Genomic DNA, 18,591 nt, shown 5'->3' with positions numbered 1-18,591 from the left:
TAACAAATATACCAAGTACTTTTTTAACATTTTAATATCACTTCAAATGTTTTATTTGCACCAAAAAGTTTTCACTACAGTTATCAGTGCCTATCAGTGAATGGGAATGTGTGATTTTATTTATAATTTTCCAGAGGATAAGTGCAGTGAACAATTTCAGATTGATAAGTTTTAATCAAATACAAAATGCTCACTTTTCAAAGAGGACCCTAAATGAAATAATTCCTGGCTTTGCTGGCTTTTTATAAGATTAAATCCAATCCCCAAGTCAGTATTCCCAGAACTCAGCCCACAACGCCCTCACGGCGTCCTACACATTCCCAGCTTGGACACAAGCCAGAGGGCAGCGGATGTCTACCCCCTTTACCACTATCTCCTCAGTGCCCAGGGGGAACAGAAACAGAATCAGAGAAATATAATCCAAAAGGAAAAAATCATTTCATTTTGGAGCTCACAAAAGGTCTGGGTTACCGTCGGCTGCAAACTGCTGCTCTCCTGGCTGGAGGTCTTGCCGGAAGTCATTCTCCTCATCCGAGTCATCTGGCTGATGGTGGTTATTGTCGTGGATGTTGGCATTATTCTGGGCGTTATTGTCATTGTCGTTGTTGGAGTTCTGGTTGCTCACAAGGGCTGAGGACACCCCGATTCCTGTGCCTGCACTCAGACCAACTCGAGCACAGCCCTAAGGCAAGATGGAACCACATGCTTATTAGTTAATATCCCTTCATGCATCTCTAGTTATAGCACCTTCCATCTCTATTATTTATATAGCACCTTATTCATGAAGTGCTTTTACATATGCATACAGGACTTCACTTAAGGCTCACAACACTTCAAGCAAGAAAAACTGCTATTATTCTTGAGTTACAGATGATGAGATGCACTTTGGGAAGAGATCTGCTCAACAGCACATGACCAGTCAGTGGGACAGCTGGGACCTGAAACCCAGTAATCTGACCTCAAATCCTGAGCTGTCCCCACTCTGTCACACTGCTTCAACAATGGGAATGTAGTTAATTAAGAACTGGTAAAACAGAACATAATTAGTTGACACATTAAGTTTTTATTATGGTGAGAGTGTAAATTTTATGTTAAGCTGTTTTAAAATAACCTTTTGTACAATTGGGCAACCTCAGATTTCCCAGGATATACAACTGACTGAAAAAGATAGCAGCAAAGGAAAACATTTCCAAAATAAATTCCTAATCCTTATTTATATTTTGGATTCCTGATTATAGATTTAATCTCCGAACTAATTACTCCAAGTAATAATTTGTCTTAGCTCAAATTTCCACCTTTGCTCTTACCTTACTTTCAGTTTATAGGACTAATGGGAACAGCTTTCCACTTAACTTTTTCCTTTCCCTTCTTTGAAAACCCCTTAATACTCATTTACAAAAACAAGAGGCCATGCATTATTATAACCTTTATGCCTTCACTGAGGCTGGCAGTAAAAAGTCCAATCATAACACTGTAAAGGCATATTATATTAGAAAGAAAAAAAAATAATGTAGGTTGTTTTCTTCCTTGAGTACCAAAATAAATGAACAAAAACTCTCTCAAATGTGATTTACTTTGGGTGGTTCACGAAACATCTGGTCCAGTGAAATAAACTCCAGGCTGGGCAACAATTCAACAAACTGACCAAAGGAGTCCAGCTTCAAAGCATGGCACCGCACTAAGTTGATATCAACCAGTCGAGTCCATCGTGAGTGGTCTGTTGACGAAATGGCCAGAGAGAATATAAGTTAACACTTTCTCCGTTACTGATGAATTCTGTCACTTTTAAATTCTGTTTCCTTAAGGAACTTTTCTCTTATCTCATGATCGCTAAAACTTCGTGACTGTACACTGATATTTCCATACCTAATTTCATTGTGAGAACTAGATAGCTTGGGAATCATTAACTTGAAACCAAGTCAGCCTTGATTTAAATGTAACCCACTCTACAACCTATATACCTATTCAACAGGACACTAATTAAAGAAATACTGGTGCGTTTATTTAATGGAACATTAAGAAGCTATTAAAAGACTGAAGAACTGAATATGCTTGTATATTAATATGCAAAGCTCTCCAAAACATTTAGTACAAAAGACAAGCTACAGGACGGACAGTGTATACCCAGCAGGCTCCCTTTGTATACATAAATCATTTTTAAATGCTACATATGCATAGGCTGCAATGTGCACAAAATAATCTGTCCAGAAGAATATATAAGAAACTGTTGATGGTGGTTACCTTTGAGAAGAGGAGACTTTTCATTTTGTACCTTTCTGTACTGTTTGATATTGTTTATCAAATGCATGTATTACTTTTAGTTTTTAAGTGTTAACAGGAATTCTGAGTGATAGGATTATAGGCCATTTTTTTGTGTTCTTCTTTATACTCTTCTGTATTTAAGAAAACAAACAAATCAAAAACCCAATAAATGTTATTTTTCAAAAGTGATCTATGCCTGCTACAACCCAAAGTTCGTATTTCCCAGGAACTTGGTGCAGTTGGCCCAGGGAGACAATTTCCCTTCTGGTGGGTGAGACATGGCCATTCTAATGAGTGATGTCAGCAGAGGCCCCCGAGCTCCAAAACAGGCCTGGGACGGGCTTTGTGAGAACTACAGTATCCGTGGGAGACAACGCAGACGGCAGAGGCGGCTGCTCTGCAGGTGTCAGTGAAGGGAGTCTTGGTTTGGTTAAAGAGGACGTCACAATGAAAATTCTCTAGTTCTGAATTTACTTAAAAGTTTGGGAATTTAGGTATTTAAGAAGGGTCTTTAAAGAAACAAACAGTATTTACTCTCTTAGGGAGGAAAATGAACTCCACCCATAGGAAAAATAACAAGGGCAGAAGTCACACTTGTATATACAGGAGATCAGGTGGGGAGGGGAAGAGAGGTCTGAAAAAGCCTAGGATTTTATAGTGGTAGAAAATTTCACTATAAGTTCATGTTTAATATGTCACTTAGAAGTATTTTTTAAATATATATACTCACTCTGTCCTTTCAGATGTGTCATTTGAAGGTGATTCAAAGAAAACAACTATAATATCCCAGGCAATGATTTGTAACTTTCATTGTAAGTGCCTGGCCCAAGGAAGTGTCTATAAAGATCAGGACACTTGAATCCATAACCTGGACAGTGTAAATTTCTCGGCAGAAAATTTCAGGAGTTCAAAGAGGCACTGAATATACTTCCAACATGGTTATCAAAAGTTCCCAGAACTTGAATAATAATCCACATAAAATATCTACATTTTATATTAGGATGCAATTCATAGCACACACACAAAAGATACACATCACCTCAACGTAAAATGCAGCAGTACTTAAGCCTATAGTACCTGAGATCCAATTGTATGGGTTATGTAGATGGGGGCAATTGTAAATTGCCAGATATTTGATACAGGAAAACACTTCGTTGACTGCCTTCATCCCTATATCAGTGATGATACCAGGATTTTCTACCACATCAGCCAAACCATACTTCACCAGATCTGCATTAGCCATTCTGCCTAGAAAGAGAAATCGATTAAAAAAAAAAAAATTCTTAAGCGTCATGAAGTGCTCACAATACTTTATATTAACATCCAGTATGATTACTCTCTATGATAATTCTGTGTCATCTGTCCATCATCAGGTTCAGGTTCGTGTACAAATTTAGGTTAGGTATTCTGTACGAATGGGGTAGCATTTATCTTGCAAAATAAGATTTTATATTAAAAGTCAGGGGACAGCTAGTAAGAAAATAATTATTTCCAATTGTTAAGCAAAAAAAGAAAGCAAAAATCTTAAAGCAAAACCGAAGGATGTATTCTATTAGTTCACATTTACAGTGCTTTTTAGTTTTATATTTTAAGAGAAAAATATGTTAAAATGTAAGTCTTTCAGTGTCAGGGTCATGTTTTTGGAGCCGGGGCGGGGGGAGGGGTACCCATGAGTGGAGGAGTAAACTCTGGGAACTCAGATTCATTGTAGGGCCCATGTTATTGGTTAGTCAATCTGAATGTATCCCCAGAAAGTGGACTTCTAACTCAGCACGCCCTCTCTCTGCCACTGGCTTTAGTGCCTGCTGCCTTGTCACAAACTAGGGGTGTGGGTAAAGCAGAAGAGGGTCCTCCATCCTGGTTTATGCCACTGGAAATCACACTTCACCCCGTGTCTCCTATCATCGCCCCTCCCATCCACCTCTCCAGGATGGTCCATCTGACTATAAAAAATTTGAAGAAAAAAAGGAACTGCATCTATTTAGATTACAGTGACATTACCAATGTCCAGCATAATGCTTGGATATAGGAACTCAAAAGACACCTCTCACATTCCTTGTGATCAACTGACACAAAGTACAGAGAAAAGACAGTTGCTCTGGTGAAGCTGCCCTGCATATTACAAAGATTTATACCTTTAGCTTGGAATGTGTTCAAAACAGCCAACCTATCCCAAACTCTCCCAATGTCACTTTCCATATAGTTCATGGTCTCTGCACTATATTCCCCTTTTTTGGTATTTACTGGCATTTCTTGCAGATTTCACCTTAATCCATCCTTCACAATTTAGCTGAGCAATTTTCTTTAGCCTCCTGGTAAAACCCTTTTTCTTGCTCTTTGGACTCTACACTTGCCTTTTCCCTTATGATCGGGTAAATCCTGTACGGACCCTGTTCCTTGGGCGCTATCTGCATAAATGCTATAGACTCACACAACAAATCCTTGTCTTACGCTCATTCCTTTGAGACTATCACTTCTTCCTGATCTTGGGGTCCTCCTGATTGTCACACTCTCTCAAAACCCTGATGACATCGCCGTGGACTCATTTCTGTTTCTTTTTTTAATTCAGCCCATAGGTGTGCTAAAAGTAAAAGCTACCATTACTGAATGTTTTGTAAATGCCAGAGATTGTAATAATAAAAAGTCCGTGTTTTCTTATTTGTTAAAGATAATACTATTTAACAAATGAGAAAAAAATGAACTTAACAAGTAACTTGCCCCAGGTCCCATGATTAGTAACAGGCGGGCCTCAAGTCCATCTCTCTCCAAAGCTCCAGCACTGAAGACTTCATACAGCTTCTGCTTTTTAATGTTTTACATCCCATCACCTTCACACGAAGCTCAGAGATCGTAAATCTATGCAAACCAAGACTCCTTCTCTAAGTATTCATCCTTGGGTCGCTTTTCTTATATTCCTAACACGCAGCATCTGATTCTCAGCACATCTCTACCCCTAATCTGGCACTGTCATTTTGTACCATAAATTATGGAGGACAAAGGTGATGTTTCTTTTTATATTTTGCCAGACCCTTCGTAACAAAAATGTGACGCACGTTTTACCAGGGGCTACCCCCACCTCCTGGAGCAATGCTTCAAAACCTAAACTACCGAGAAGGATGAGTAATTAAAAGCGCGTGAGCAGGGAGGGACCTCTCACTCCTTTCTAGATAGTCTGTTAGAGGCCCCTGGCCCCAATTCTGATGCCGAGAATCCTAGGCTGTCTTTGGAGAAACAGGAGAGTATGTACACGGGAGGAATGCATGAACTACAGCAAATAGGAAGAAAAGAACAGCTTATAAAAAGGTAAAAACTAAAAGTCTATTAAATATGAATGAGACTGTGAAATAGTTATATTGAAAAGTGTAAAATAATGGTAGTCAAAAGGTAAAGTGTTTTCTATTGAAAATATGTGTTGAGGAGAAAGAAACACTATAGGGAATTTGGTTATAAAATTAACTGTCAAAGACAACCTTTCCCTGGGCCTAAGTGTGGCTATCTTGAAGATACAAAGTTTGTCAAGTTTTGAGCTTTCGGAAAGAATAAAAAACAAGATTATAGAAAGAACACCAATTACCAAGCTAATAATCTTATTAAGTTACTACAAAGATACTGGAGAAAGATAGAGAATGTTAGCAACCTCATTCAAAAACAGAAAAGCTTGATACCAAATAAAGCAGGTCCTCGAATAACATCACTTTGTTATAACCTTTATGAGATGCCGTAGGAACTCTTGTTTGTATCAATGAGCCTAGGGTAAAATTGGTTTCATTAGATGAACACTGTTTTGCCGCAGTTCCAAGAACTTATCAAGGATGTCAAGGGGGACTTACTGTGCACTGATTTTATATGGAATTACTATACCAGTTTAGCCTTTTAAAGCTAAGTCGGTGAAAAGCTGATCTTTTTCAAAGCTATATGGAATAAAAGTGATTCCCGTGTTAAATTGGCTAGAAGGTGATTTGATTTGATTTTTAACCCTTCACCTGTATTAATGAGAACTGAAACAAAGTAAAACAAAACAAAACAAAACAAAGCGACTATTAATCGGACATATGTCAGAAATGAAAAAGGACAACACTCATGCTGTTTGACCTGCAATGCCCTGAGCAGTCATGAAGCTTTCTTATGGTCTCCTACGAAGCAAATCAAATCCAAAGAAAAAATGCCATTTGGTATGATAGTGAGTTTAAGAAAGACTTGTTGCAAATTACATGGGGAAATAATTAATTCTTGCAAAAATAAAAACATGCTGGTGTTCTTGAATGTCTAACTAATGTATGTGGGGAAAAAAGTTTGAATAATGAACTGACATGCATTCAAGCCCAAAGGAATGAGTTCCCCATTGTAAATACATTCCAGAAAATGCTGTGAACAAGCCTTTCAACAGCAATCATCATGAAATGAATACTGACCATTATGTGCTCACACTATCTGGAAAATCCAGAACCCCCAGCGGGCTTATTATGGAAATGAAGAGCATGGGCAGGGAATGGGACCTCATCTGAGAGGACCATCAAAAGCTTCAAGAAGTATGGCAGATCAAATTCAACAAATGGAACCAAGGATGACATTCTGTGAAAAAAATGAAGCAGAATGGGAAAGAAACTTGGGCAGCAAAGTGGAGACAGCATCAAATGTAGATAAGGATTTTTTTTGGTATGCTGTTAATCACTATACCTTCTATAATATGCTAAAATCTGAGGCAATATTGGAAAAATTCATTGACACTTCAACTTTAAATTAAAAATTTCTTTTTCAAGAAGTAGAGCTCCTAAGATCTTAAGTTCTCTTAATAGTCCGGATAATATGGCCCATCCCCATTCAGGTGTCAGCTTGTCAAGTAAGTTCCCTACAGCAATTCTAGGGAATAAAATGGGATAAGTCTTACTCTGCAGCAAAAACTCATCTACATATCCCAGATGAAGGGTTTCAAACTGGGGGAACTCCAACTCTGCCATCTTTAGGGCAGAAAAGACACCATCTTTGGTTAAGGAAGGCTGGATCCGAACTTCATGTAACCTATAAACAAAGAGATACACAGCAGAGTAAAATGAAAGCCATTAGAATCAGAGGTTCTACTAATGTAAGGCTCTGAAAGAAGTTTATCTTACTGAAGTGTCAAATGCAAACGTTTTCCCCTCCATTAAAGAGGTGTTTCCTTTAAAGGAGTATTTTGCAAAATGTGGGCACATCTTAGGTGGCACACTGAAGTTACACTAAGTAACAATGAATTACACAGTAAGAGTCTTAAATCCTTTCTAATGCTTCCTTAAATCTGATTAAGTCAAGGAGATCTGATTAATCTGTGTCTGGTACTGATATTTCTATAACGTATTTTTTATGCTAGCTGTTAAGTCCCATTTTAACAAAGAGTATAGTTCTACAGTACGTAACAAAACCTACTAAATTAAACTTAGAAATGGGTTTATTTATACTCTTAACATTCTACTGATGGAAAGTAAGTTTTCTTTTTGAATAAATGAAAAATGGTTAATTCAATTTAAATAATATTTATAAAAGTGGAAATAGAGGCACTTTTCATAACACAGGAAATAGTAAATGTGGCATAAAGTAGATACGAAAGTGTGTTAAAATATAAAGGTGTTACAAGGTCAGGACTCTGAAAAAGCTTATTTAAAACACTGATTTCTAAATAGCAAATATTATCTGCAACTAACTAACGCCAATTCCGATAGTCGCAGAGGCTGAGACAACACTTCCCAAGAGGGCTACAGGCAGCGGAGCATCAGTGCTTGACTTTGGTTGGGCTCTCAGGCACTTCCAGACAGGTGACTGCTTTTCTCTGATGAGACCACACCCTTTCAGAGCTTGCTGGGTCTGGAGTGCAGACCAATTGGTCATCAGTTATGACATAAGCTACCACTAAGTGATAACCCTATTGCTATGTAAAACAACTCCTTTGTATTTTACAGCTGAATAACGCATGATCAAACTTCATATACACAATCCCCCAAATTTTTGTAAAAAAGGGAAAAACATAAAATTCTAAACAAAAGACACAAGGTGAAGAGGAAACATACCTACGGGCAGCAGTGATGATGAGGTAACCAAGATCTACTTCAAGAGCGTTTTTGCAAGCTCCCAAAACAATAGTGTGCAAATTTCTAAAACCACCTAGTTAAAGGAGAAAAGGAACAAACAATAAACATTTCATTTGACCACATCATTTTTATTAAAGCATTTATACACACTTTAGATGATAACTATTTGTTTAAAAGTAAGTCTGTTTGTTCTTCTACTTATATTAATATCTCAAGATGAATTATGACTACTAGCCATTTCCTAAAAAAAAGATGAAAACAGATACTGTCATTCTAAAAATACGTTTTGACAGCATCTAAAAATTAGTCCAAATTATTTAGATTTTTAAGTAAGAATTCACTGAAAACCAGAAGCTCATGAGGGAATTGTAAAAAAGGGATCCCGACATTTTCTGGCCAAAGTTTGAACCTCCAACATATTATAAGGAATAAGACCAGCACTACTTTAATTTCAACTAGTTTTTTTTCATGTTTTTTAAACTTATACAGAGGGTGCCAAAAAAATGTATACACATTTTCAGAAAGGAAAAAACTGTATTAAAATTGTAATACTCAATATATACCAATAACAAAAGATGAATACAAGTCGTGTGTACATTTTTTGGGACCCTCGGTAGAGCAAAAAAAGTACACAAATCATTAATGTATACATAGCTTGATGAATTTTCACAAAAGATTGATTTGTTTTGAACTTTTATAAATAAAATCACACAGTATGTACACTTTTGTACATGGCTTCTTTTACTAAACATTTTGTTTATGACATCCATGAACATTGTTGCATATAAGCTATAGTTTGTTCATTCTCATTGCTGCACAGTATTCCATTGCGTGAATATGTTATATTTTAATTTTGCATGCTATTGCTGATAGGCATGTGCGCTGTCTTCACTTTGGGGTTACTATGAACAACGTTACTATGGACAATCTTGACCGTCCGTCTCCTGAAGAATACATTATGCGTTTCTGTTGGGTTTAAAGTACCATTATCATTAACATTGTGAATGATAATATCTATTTTTACAAATGGTACTTGATGATTTTCCATTTATACTTTGAATATCCAAAGTTAGATTTTTCAGTTCTCAACTATTAATCATCTATCTAGCCAAATTTCTTGGTACTTTTGCTGCAATGAGAAGACGATTAACACAGAGAGCATTCTATTAATATTACACATCATTATTTAAAATATAAAGGACTTAGAGAGTAAAATGATTTTTCTTTTTAAAAGCCATCATCTGATGGATGGATCTATATCCAAGTGATAAACATAAAAGCATTTTATATACTATAAAATACTAAACAAATGTTAGATATTGACATCACTAATACCTGAGTTTTTTTGTAGGCCTAGGGCATCCAAGTCAAAAAATATCTCATCATCAAAGGGCAACAGACATCCCTGTTAACGTTTCTCAGAAAGATTCCAAATATGTATTACTAAGTAGTAAGTATTAACAAGCCAGAAAACATGCCTATCACTGTATTATTTATTTTGGGAAGATTTAACACTGCATAAAAAAGAAATGAATACTAGCTCGCGCTCACGGTTACTTATTCTCCATGAAATACAACAGACAGAAAGTGAAATTACTAATAAGCATTTTTTTAAAAAAAAAGACTCAAAAGAAAAGTAAAATGCTCAATGATTTTTTTATATTGATTTTTAAAATATTTGGTAACTAAAGAAAAACAAATACCTGATCTCCAACTGTCTTCAACTACATGTTGGATAAGACCTCCAAGAAAAGGAACTCGAACCATTTCCAAATGTTCCAAGTTTCGGGCAGAGGCTAAGCCTGTTACTAGAGGGACATATTTCAAAGAGTTCGTTGGTCCTGGCATGGGGAAGGGTAAAAAAAAATTCAATGAAACAATATAAATTGCCTTGAAGATGAATTTTCAAATCAGCAGCTGAAACAAATAATTTATAAATTCTATGTCAGAAAATGACAGCCAAGTATTGCCTCGCTGCAATTTCTACTTAATAGAATGAAGGCATTAGCCTGTTAACCATATATTTATTTAGCATAAGGCCTTTTCAGCAACACGGGAGAGGTGTTTAGTATTTTTTGTAAATTCCCTGAAGCCTCAATAGTTTTGAGCTCAAAATAACTAAGGGGGGAAAGCCAAGTTGAAAATTTGATGCTTCACTCATGTAAATAGCTCAGTCATTTAAATAACTCTCTAAGCAATGACTCTTTTATTAGGTGTTATAGATGATCACAAGACATAGGGTCCTGTTGGTCAAAGAGTTTGTGCTTGACATGAAGATAAAATTAACATGAAAAAATTATAAAAAGATAAAAAGATGGAACATATCAAATACAAAAATAACTTCTTCTACACTATATAAAAAAAGAAAAAAAGAAGGAAAGAGAAGAGTAAGGGAAGCAGAAAGAGGCAGAACTTGAAGGCTGTTTATAAGTAAAGAGGAGGAAGGAAGTGTGTAACTCAGGACCAGGAAATGATAATAAAGTGTAAGGAAAGAAACTAAGGTGAAGGTTGCAGGGTACAGTGAATAGGCAGGCCTGACTAGAAAAAAAGGTGTATCTTAGAAACGAGTCAGAAGTGGTACCAAGAGGGGCGCTGGTTACTATGAACTCAGAAGCAGAATAGTTCCCACTTAACACTCTTGGGAAGCAGAGACACTGAAGGTTTCTGAACAGAAAAGTAGTATCAGAAAAGCAGTGTTTTATGCTTTAAGGCAGATTAGGTCAGATAATTATTTACATGCAGAACGACTAGGAGGCCAGAGACAAAGAAAGCACATAGAAATCTATTAAAACAATCCTATAAAATGTAAAAGTGCCTATAAGAAATACGTCGAGACACTGGGATAGTGTTAAACACAAAGCATGTGTCTTCTGTCTTTAAACAAAAAGTACACTGATCTTCAAAAGGTGAGTAAGTTACAAAACATAAACAGTAATAGCAAAATATAATTTCCCTTACAAATGCAGCTATGGCGTTTGCTTTAGGCTACTACTTGTAGGATTCCACCATAACTATGTACCATTACCTGCACAGTTCCTCATGACGAAAGTTCGTAAGCTGATGCAAAGAAAGTCTTTGAATGGCTGTGGCTTAGTGAGTCTTACCCACTTCATGTAAAGGTGCCTTAGCATTGGGATACAAGGAATTTCAGGAACATTCACCCCTAAAACATATATACAAAAAAAGAATAAACAAGGAAATCACTAAAAGACTGTATATTGTGTATAAGTTCAAGAGTCTACTTTTCAAGCTGATAATTTATCCTTCATGGCTATTTTCATCAGAACAAATTACCTAATTAAAAGTCTGTAAGATTGGTGTAAAACAGTCTTATAAAGAACATTTTAAACAAACCATAACCAGACTAGTATTTTGTTATTTCTTTCGAAAAGGTACATGGGAAGATAGTATTAAAAAGTGTTTCTATGTTTTATACATACTAAGTCTCATAATTCTAAATCTTTCTCATAATTCACCCTTCCAGGATATATATGCCCAGTAGATATCAAATGAAAATAGGTTGTTGAAAGCAAAATAAAGAAGATGTAGAAGGAATACACAAAATTACTATCTGACTACCAATGCCCAATGTCCCACCAGTGGGAAAACAAAATTTCTCAACACAAAGGTAGACTAGCTGGCTTTAAATATGATTGTTTCAGGATGATATCCAGAGACAGAGCTTAAAGATATTTCTACAAATGTATGAATCTTAAGGATTTATAAATGTGTGGTAAGAGCCATTCAGCATTACACTGAGAAAGTGAGAAACCCGCCAGTCATTTATTTTAATATTTCAAATTGATAAAGATATTTACCCTTCTGATTCATGAATGGCTTAAGGCTAGGAATTGTACCTGAGGAGGACCATATCTGGAAGAAAGGGGATGCAGAGTGGGAGGAAAAGTCAGGAGATATGGAAGAAGAAAGGAAATAGGTAAATCTTGTAAATTCTAAATGGAAGGAAGCAGTTCGAGAAACTTGCCCAAGAGTCTAAACACTGTAGGCTACAGAAAAGCCAGGGGAGTGACACGTCTCTGAGAAAAAACCAAGGATCCAGCGTGATGGCATTTATTAGGTTGGTGCAAAAGTAACTGCGGTTTAAAAGTTAAAATAATTGCAAAAACCGCAATTACTTTTGCACCAACCTAATAATAAGCGGTAGTTGGGAAAACCAGTTTAAACTTTTAAACTTGAGTCAGTAGAAGGCCTCTTAGCAACAGTAACTAGCAATACTGGAGTACTTGAACAGTTCTTTAAAAGCTGAATGCTACAGAACGCTCCCACTGTACAGATGACTCCTTAACCTGGTCCTCCCAAAAAAGCATAGTTAACGTTAGCTTTGAACTATGTAGACTCACTGTATGGCAACAGATGGGGAATAAAACTGGGGATGAAAGCAAAGGAGGAAACGCAAGAAGCAGGGTGCAGACTGAGACTCAGGTTGCAGAATCCACAAAGGGATGTTTAGCATCTACCATGATGGTGGCAGTTCTGATTAAAAAACCCAAAGTAGCAAGGGTGAGACAGATCCAGACAACTACATCCTATGCCTAATCCATATTTTGCCCCAAATCTATTTTATAGATAAAGGACACAGTTATCTGTCTTCCCCAGCATGTTCATTAATTTACTATACACATTTGTATCACCATCACAGTGTTAAACTGTTGAATGAATCAAATGAATTAATGCAGTTCAATAACATTTACCAAGTACTTATATTTGCAATGAACTGTGACAAACATGGTAAATATAAAGACACAAAAACAAAGCCTCTGATTTTACAGAGCTTATTATTATATACTTTGGCACAACAGCTAAAATCCAATTTCAAACTAGATATCCAAGTCCCTAACAAAACTACTCCCTGATCTTGTAAATGAAAGGTAGCTAGAGAGCTCTACTCTTCTTCCATAACTGTGCACAAGTCTTATCTAAGACCGACTCCTTATCATCCCCTGCTGCTCTCCCTTCACCACCTGACCCAGTTGTGGTAATTTCCAGTTCTTTGGGATCATCCCCAAAACATCTGGAATAATGCTTGGAACAGCAGATACTCCATATGTATGTGTTCAATAAAACATTGAATAAGTAAGTATTAGAAGTCAGACTATAGTAATAGAAGGCCCCCAAATTCCTTTCAGCAACCTAAGCCAAATCAACAAATTAAATTTGAGAAAATATTTGCCCTTGTCATTTACTTAGGTTGAAATTATTGGGATATAATATCCGAGAACATTTAGATGGAGAATGCACACTATGAGCACCGCAAATAAGGTGCCTTTGGGAAAAGACTACACCTGCCCCATGTCTCGGGGAAAAAGAGAAGCAGCAGTTTCCCACTGGATCTGGGTTGAAGAATACAGCAGAATTTCCTGCTTGGAGAAGATACAACTAAAATAAGAGTGATCTAGGAATTTTCATTCCGCAGTGTTTTAGAGCTGAGCTGTATAATAAAGTGACCACTAACTACATGTAGCTATTTGATGAATTAACATTAAATAAAATAAAACATTCAGTCCTTCTGTTTCATTAGCCACAGTGGAAACCACATGGGATAGTATCAATATAGGACATTTTCAACATCACACACAGTTATATTGGAGAACTCCCCTCCAGAGGGGAGAACTAGGACGAAAAGGTGGATATTAGAGAACAAGGGCAGGATTCAGGCTCTGTGAAAACAAAAAACAAAAAACCCAACAACTTTCAACTACTCAAACTGTCTTCAAAAAAGGAAATAGACTGGTTGTGAAGCAGTATTTCTCTCACCCCCCTACCTCCCACCCAGAGCTCTTTAATGGGAAATTTTTATACAAGTCTCACAAGCATATCTTTTGCCATCATCAAACAACAAAGCCATTTCTAAAATTCTCATTATTCCCTTTCAGTGAATTTTCAGTTATATGGCATTTTAAGGAGTCACAAGTGAGCCAAGAAACAGGTACTCACCAACTAAATGTAAAGTTTGAATTTTGGCTCCTACAGGAATTTTCAGTTTATTTTCAGGAGGAATTGGAAATGCTCCATTACGATTACGAAATTTCCCCAAAATATGAACATGTGGCATGTATGTCCAAATGGATTCTACCAATTCCAAATGAGAGGTCTCTACACCCTAGAAAATGCCAAAGCAAGCATAAAAAAAAAAAGCTTTTAATTTAGCATCCAAAGCTTATATTTCTGTATCATAAGTTATTAACTATGCAACGGAGCTTAAAAGTTTGTTATTAATGAAATTTACATGTGAGTGAACATGTTCTATCACTCTTTCGATTTATTTCATCAACTAGTTTAAGACAAATGCTCAACCAGATGTACTTACCACCAAGTTTGGGCATGCCTGCAAAGCTTCCAGGACTCCTGGAATGCTAAAAGCTTCATGACCCCGTACCCTTCGCCTCTCAAGGTATCTAGGGTGAAGGCCATATAGCTGTTCGACGTCTGGCATCTTCTTCAATAGTGTCAGAAAACTGGAATCTGTGAAACCTGAGAAGTTCAAAAGTATTAGAGCCAAGTTCATCTTTCCATTCATCAACATTTACTAGGTGCTTGTAATTTTTGCCAAAAGATAACACAACAAAAAAAGAGGTTTCCTTTTTAAATGTTCATAAGACTAACACAGCTGAACAAACAGCTAAACAGAAAATCTAGTCTTTTAGTAACAGAGAAAATGTGTCAGAAACTTCATTTATTCTGAGTTAATACTTTATAGTTGAGGCTTTTAACTGCTTATTGCCTTTTTTTGTTTTTGTTGCTGCTTTTAAGGCACAGAAATCTTCAACGAGGAACAACACACTTGTAACCCAGATAACCTGGACTATATGATGGGTGGGTGAGGAAGGACCACCTACCTGATCAACACCACCCTCCTCCTTCCCCAAAAGTACTTTCTGGTCCATAAGACCTCAAGGGCTCTGCAGAGCACGCAACAAAAACACGAGTGAGCTATGATCCTCATCTCCAGGAAGCTTATAGTTCTAACCTAAATCCCACCTCAAACCTGGTTCTCTTCATCTATCCATTTCTTATTTACTCTGTCCTGGGTTTAACGATGACTCCCTGAACATTTTAGACAATTCATTCCTTTCACAAAGACAGATGCAAGTTGATAAGAGAATATAAGCGATCCAAACTAAGAGGACGCTGAGCTGGCAGAGGGCTCTTTATCTCTGAGGCCAGCTGTGCTCCCCAGTGGGAATCGACCAGATGGGAACAGAAGGAGGCAGGTTACTGCCACAGCAGAAGGTGCTGGTGACATAAGTAGGGAAACAAGTCTCATATAGATGGTACTTTATTTATCTGGGGCTTTTTGTTTTTAATACAGGTTGTCAGAAAGCCAACTGTCTGCTCACGAATGACAAATAAAAACATTAACACTCAAGAATAAAAATGAAGCCTAAGTCACTAAGTCTTACACACTACAGTTCTCAAAAGTTGTTCTGTTTGTACAGGGCTACTCCAGATATGTTAACTTTACAATCATGAAACTGAAGAGTAAGAAGGGACCTCAGAAATTACTTGGTCTCTCTAATTATAGTAACAGTTCATATTATTACCTTGTATAGTAACCTTTACTGACTGAACTATTCAAAGTGTTAATCATTTTACATGTTTCTTATCTATTCTTACAACCTGATGAAAAAGGTTATCACCCCCTTTACAAATGTAAAAAAAAAAAAAGAAACAGATCTTGGAGGAGTTTAAAAGCTATCATGTGGCAGTGGCAGAGCCCAAATTCAAAACCAAGTCTAACCTCTGCCAATGTCCATCCTCTTTTGTGGTATGTGACCCATTGCGTCTCACTAAAATGTGGTTCAAGTTCAACCTCCTTGACAGAGATGGCATGAGAATCCAGAGAGATCACATATGTAAACCATAAGGTATTATATAAAAACCTTAGTGAGCATTATTATACAGAGGACCAGGCTTTAAACCCCAGGGAACAGGCCAGGATGCACTAGCAATCAGGGTCAGGACGAGCTTATTTAGGCTACAGACTGTGTGCTGTGACTTTCTTTTTATATTCAGTGCAGGGATGGGAAGCTTTGGGCTCAAGGTATTTCTCCCAGTCTGAAAGAAGTCAGCAATGTGCATACAAATTCTTCTTAGCCTGTATCATGTGGGAGCTCCACTATCCTCGTCCTTATACAGATCCCGTCTCCAGAATCCCTGCTGGCCTAACCTCTGTTAAAGCAAATCCAATATAAGGAATGACAGTCATTTTCACACAGCCCTACTGTTTTCTCTCTTGCTATAAATGATCACACTCTGGAATAAGATGACTCCTTCTCTCTTAGGATGGTTTCTTTAAAGTATTTAAAGACGATTGTGGTTTGCTTTCTACCAAGCCAAGTGCTAGCCTCAGGTCTTTATAATGTTCTTCACAAAAGGTATACACTGGTAAATACGTTGGCCAACTGATAAGAGTTACCAGTTGACGGATGACCCTCTTGCAAGGATACAGTACCCCAAGCTGTACAATATTCCATCACGCCAGAGATAGTCTCTTCTGTTCCACACAATAGGACAGACCAAGACAATTATCTCCTCAACCCTTCACTTCTGTCCAGGCTCCCGGCTACCCAGTCTTATCAAGTTTTCTAAATATCAGAATCTGAACATTGCTGATGAAAGGTGGCTAAAAGACGTTTAAAATTGCTAAACAACAGGTTAAAAAAAAAAGCACTAATTAATGGACTGATGTTAACCAAAAAGAAGTCTGACTGGCTCCTAATTTTAATTCTTGCCTTTCATGTGTGTTCTGCTTAACCAAGTCGTCAACTTTCTTTTCTCCTGCTCTCTTTATCTGAAGTCCATTTGGCATGGTTTGACCTGCAAGGCCAATGCCTTATTTGAGAATCTCCAGGACCTAATACGGGCCTTTTAAAAGTGCTACAGAAATTAAAGTTCCAAACATGGAATTTCTGTGGCTTATAGCACAGCTTTACAAAAACTGATAAATATTTGTTTAACCAGAGGTGCATTAAGGGGTACAGGAAAATTATGAAAACCTGCATCGTAGAACAAAGGATACTTTGTCTAATGTGATAGACATATCTTTAGTTAATAAAAGGCTCAATAAGTATTCTCTAATCATATATATTGTGGAACAGGCTGATGTAGTTCCTTAATGGAGCAGGAAATGAAAACAGACCACTAAAACAGTCAAGCATCAGGCAAAATGTATTGTATTAACCTAAACTAACCTAAATAATTTAGATAAAATCCTGCCTCCCTACTTACAAGGTGATTCCGATGACCTATCTCAAGACGACAAGTAACATTTGATGGGAACATTACTGTTAGTGTCTCGTAGGGCTCCCCTGTACCTTACAGGCCAAATCCACTTACCGCTGGGCATGTATTCCCACCACCGCCCTGCGCAGAGATCCACAACCCTCACAACTCTTAGATACAGGGTCACTGCTTCCTTTAGCTTCCGGGAAAGACACTCCATACACATGATATCCTGCAGAGGGAGGTACCTTTGTGAGAGAAAGAAACTCGTATTTATCAAGTGGGTTAAGTATTTCTCTCCCTGATGGGTTATTTGTTTCCTTCCCTCATTCTCCTACCTCTCAAATGAAATAAGACCTTAGGTATTCACAGGGTTTTTAAGATTAACATCGTATATGGCTTTTTACTAAAAACAGGTTAAGTCAGCAAATATTTAAGTATTGCATTCCCTACACAAGGCATTTGATAGAACTTCTTTTAAGTTTTTGAGGACAAAGGAACTGTCAAAAGACAAAAAAAGGAAGAAAAATATCAGTACATTTTAAGGCAACTAAAGGACTGTAAGGAAGATCAGAGAGAACTGATCAATTTGAACATGGCCACCATTATTTCAAAACTTTTACAAGATCCACTTCCTATAAGGGCTAAAAAATTCCTCTCTGCTCCCTTAAGACCACCCACAAACTCTACTATTTTCTCCATCAAGAGATATGTATACTAAGTATATTGTATATAATTTTTTCCTAGATCTTTTACCTTTTCAGCCACACACTCTGACAAAAGTATTGCATAAGCACTGAGACACTTCATCTGAAAAACCATTTCCTCTTTTCCAACCTCCTGTTATTTCTTCCTTCCTGAAACTTTTCAACTAACCTTTACTTTTGTTCTGTTTCCAATGATACCAATGTCTATTTTGAAAGACCAGAAAATCTCATTCTCTCTTTCTTAACATTCTTCATGCATACCTAGATTCATTTCTTTTTTTAATGGTAAACACTACCCTTTATTGAGCTGGTTTGTG

The 18,591-nt window shown here is 37.0% G+C and overlaps 1 protein-coding gene across 5 annotated transcripts in view; it reads right to left on the bottom strand.

Moving 5' to 3' along the window:
- The window catches only part of FBXO38 (F-box protein 38), a 46,771-nt gene that overhangs the window by 18,662 nt on the left and 9,518 nt on the right, over positions 1-18,591 (bottom strand). For 4 of the 5 annotated variants that reach the window (XM_019734360.3, XM_019734362.3, XM_019734363.3 and 1 more), the window contains exons 3-12: positions 17,682-17,815; positions 14,653-14,816; positions 14,280-14,445; positions 11,350-11,487; positions 10,028-10,165; positions 8,304-8,397; positions 7,151-7,281; positions 3,340-3,510; positions 1,575-1,717; positions 472-682 (exon numbers count right to left, since the gene is read on the bottom strand). In XM_019734360.3, coding sequence (XP_019589919.1) covers positions 472-682; positions 1,575-1,717; positions 3,340-3,510; positions 7,151-7,281; positions 8,304-8,397; positions 10,028-10,165; positions 11,350-11,487; positions 14,280-14,445; positions 14,653-14,816; positions 17,682-17,815 — 1,490 coding nt within the window. Of the gene's footprint in view, positions 1-471; positions 683-1,574; positions 1,718-3,339; positions 3,511-7,150; positions 7,282-8,303; positions 8,398-10,027; positions 10,166-11,349; positions 11,488-14,279; positions 14,446-14,652; positions 14,817-15,181; positions 15,240-17,681; positions 17,816-18,591 lie in introns of those variants that run through there. The other variant, XM_074313735.2, reaches the window with a different exon arrangement.

This window comes from Rhinolophus sinicus, chromosome 5, assembly GCF_057876585.1.
Source record: "Rhinolophus sinicus isolate RSI-liver-muscle chromosome 5, RSI-T2T, whole genome shotgun sequence".
In the NCBI taxonomy this organism is placed as follows: domain Eukaryota; kingdom Metazoa; phylum Chordata; class Mammalia; order Chiroptera; family Rhinolophidae; genus Rhinolophus; species Rhinolophus sinicus.
This window is presented reverse-complemented; position numbering and strand designations above follow the sequence as displayed.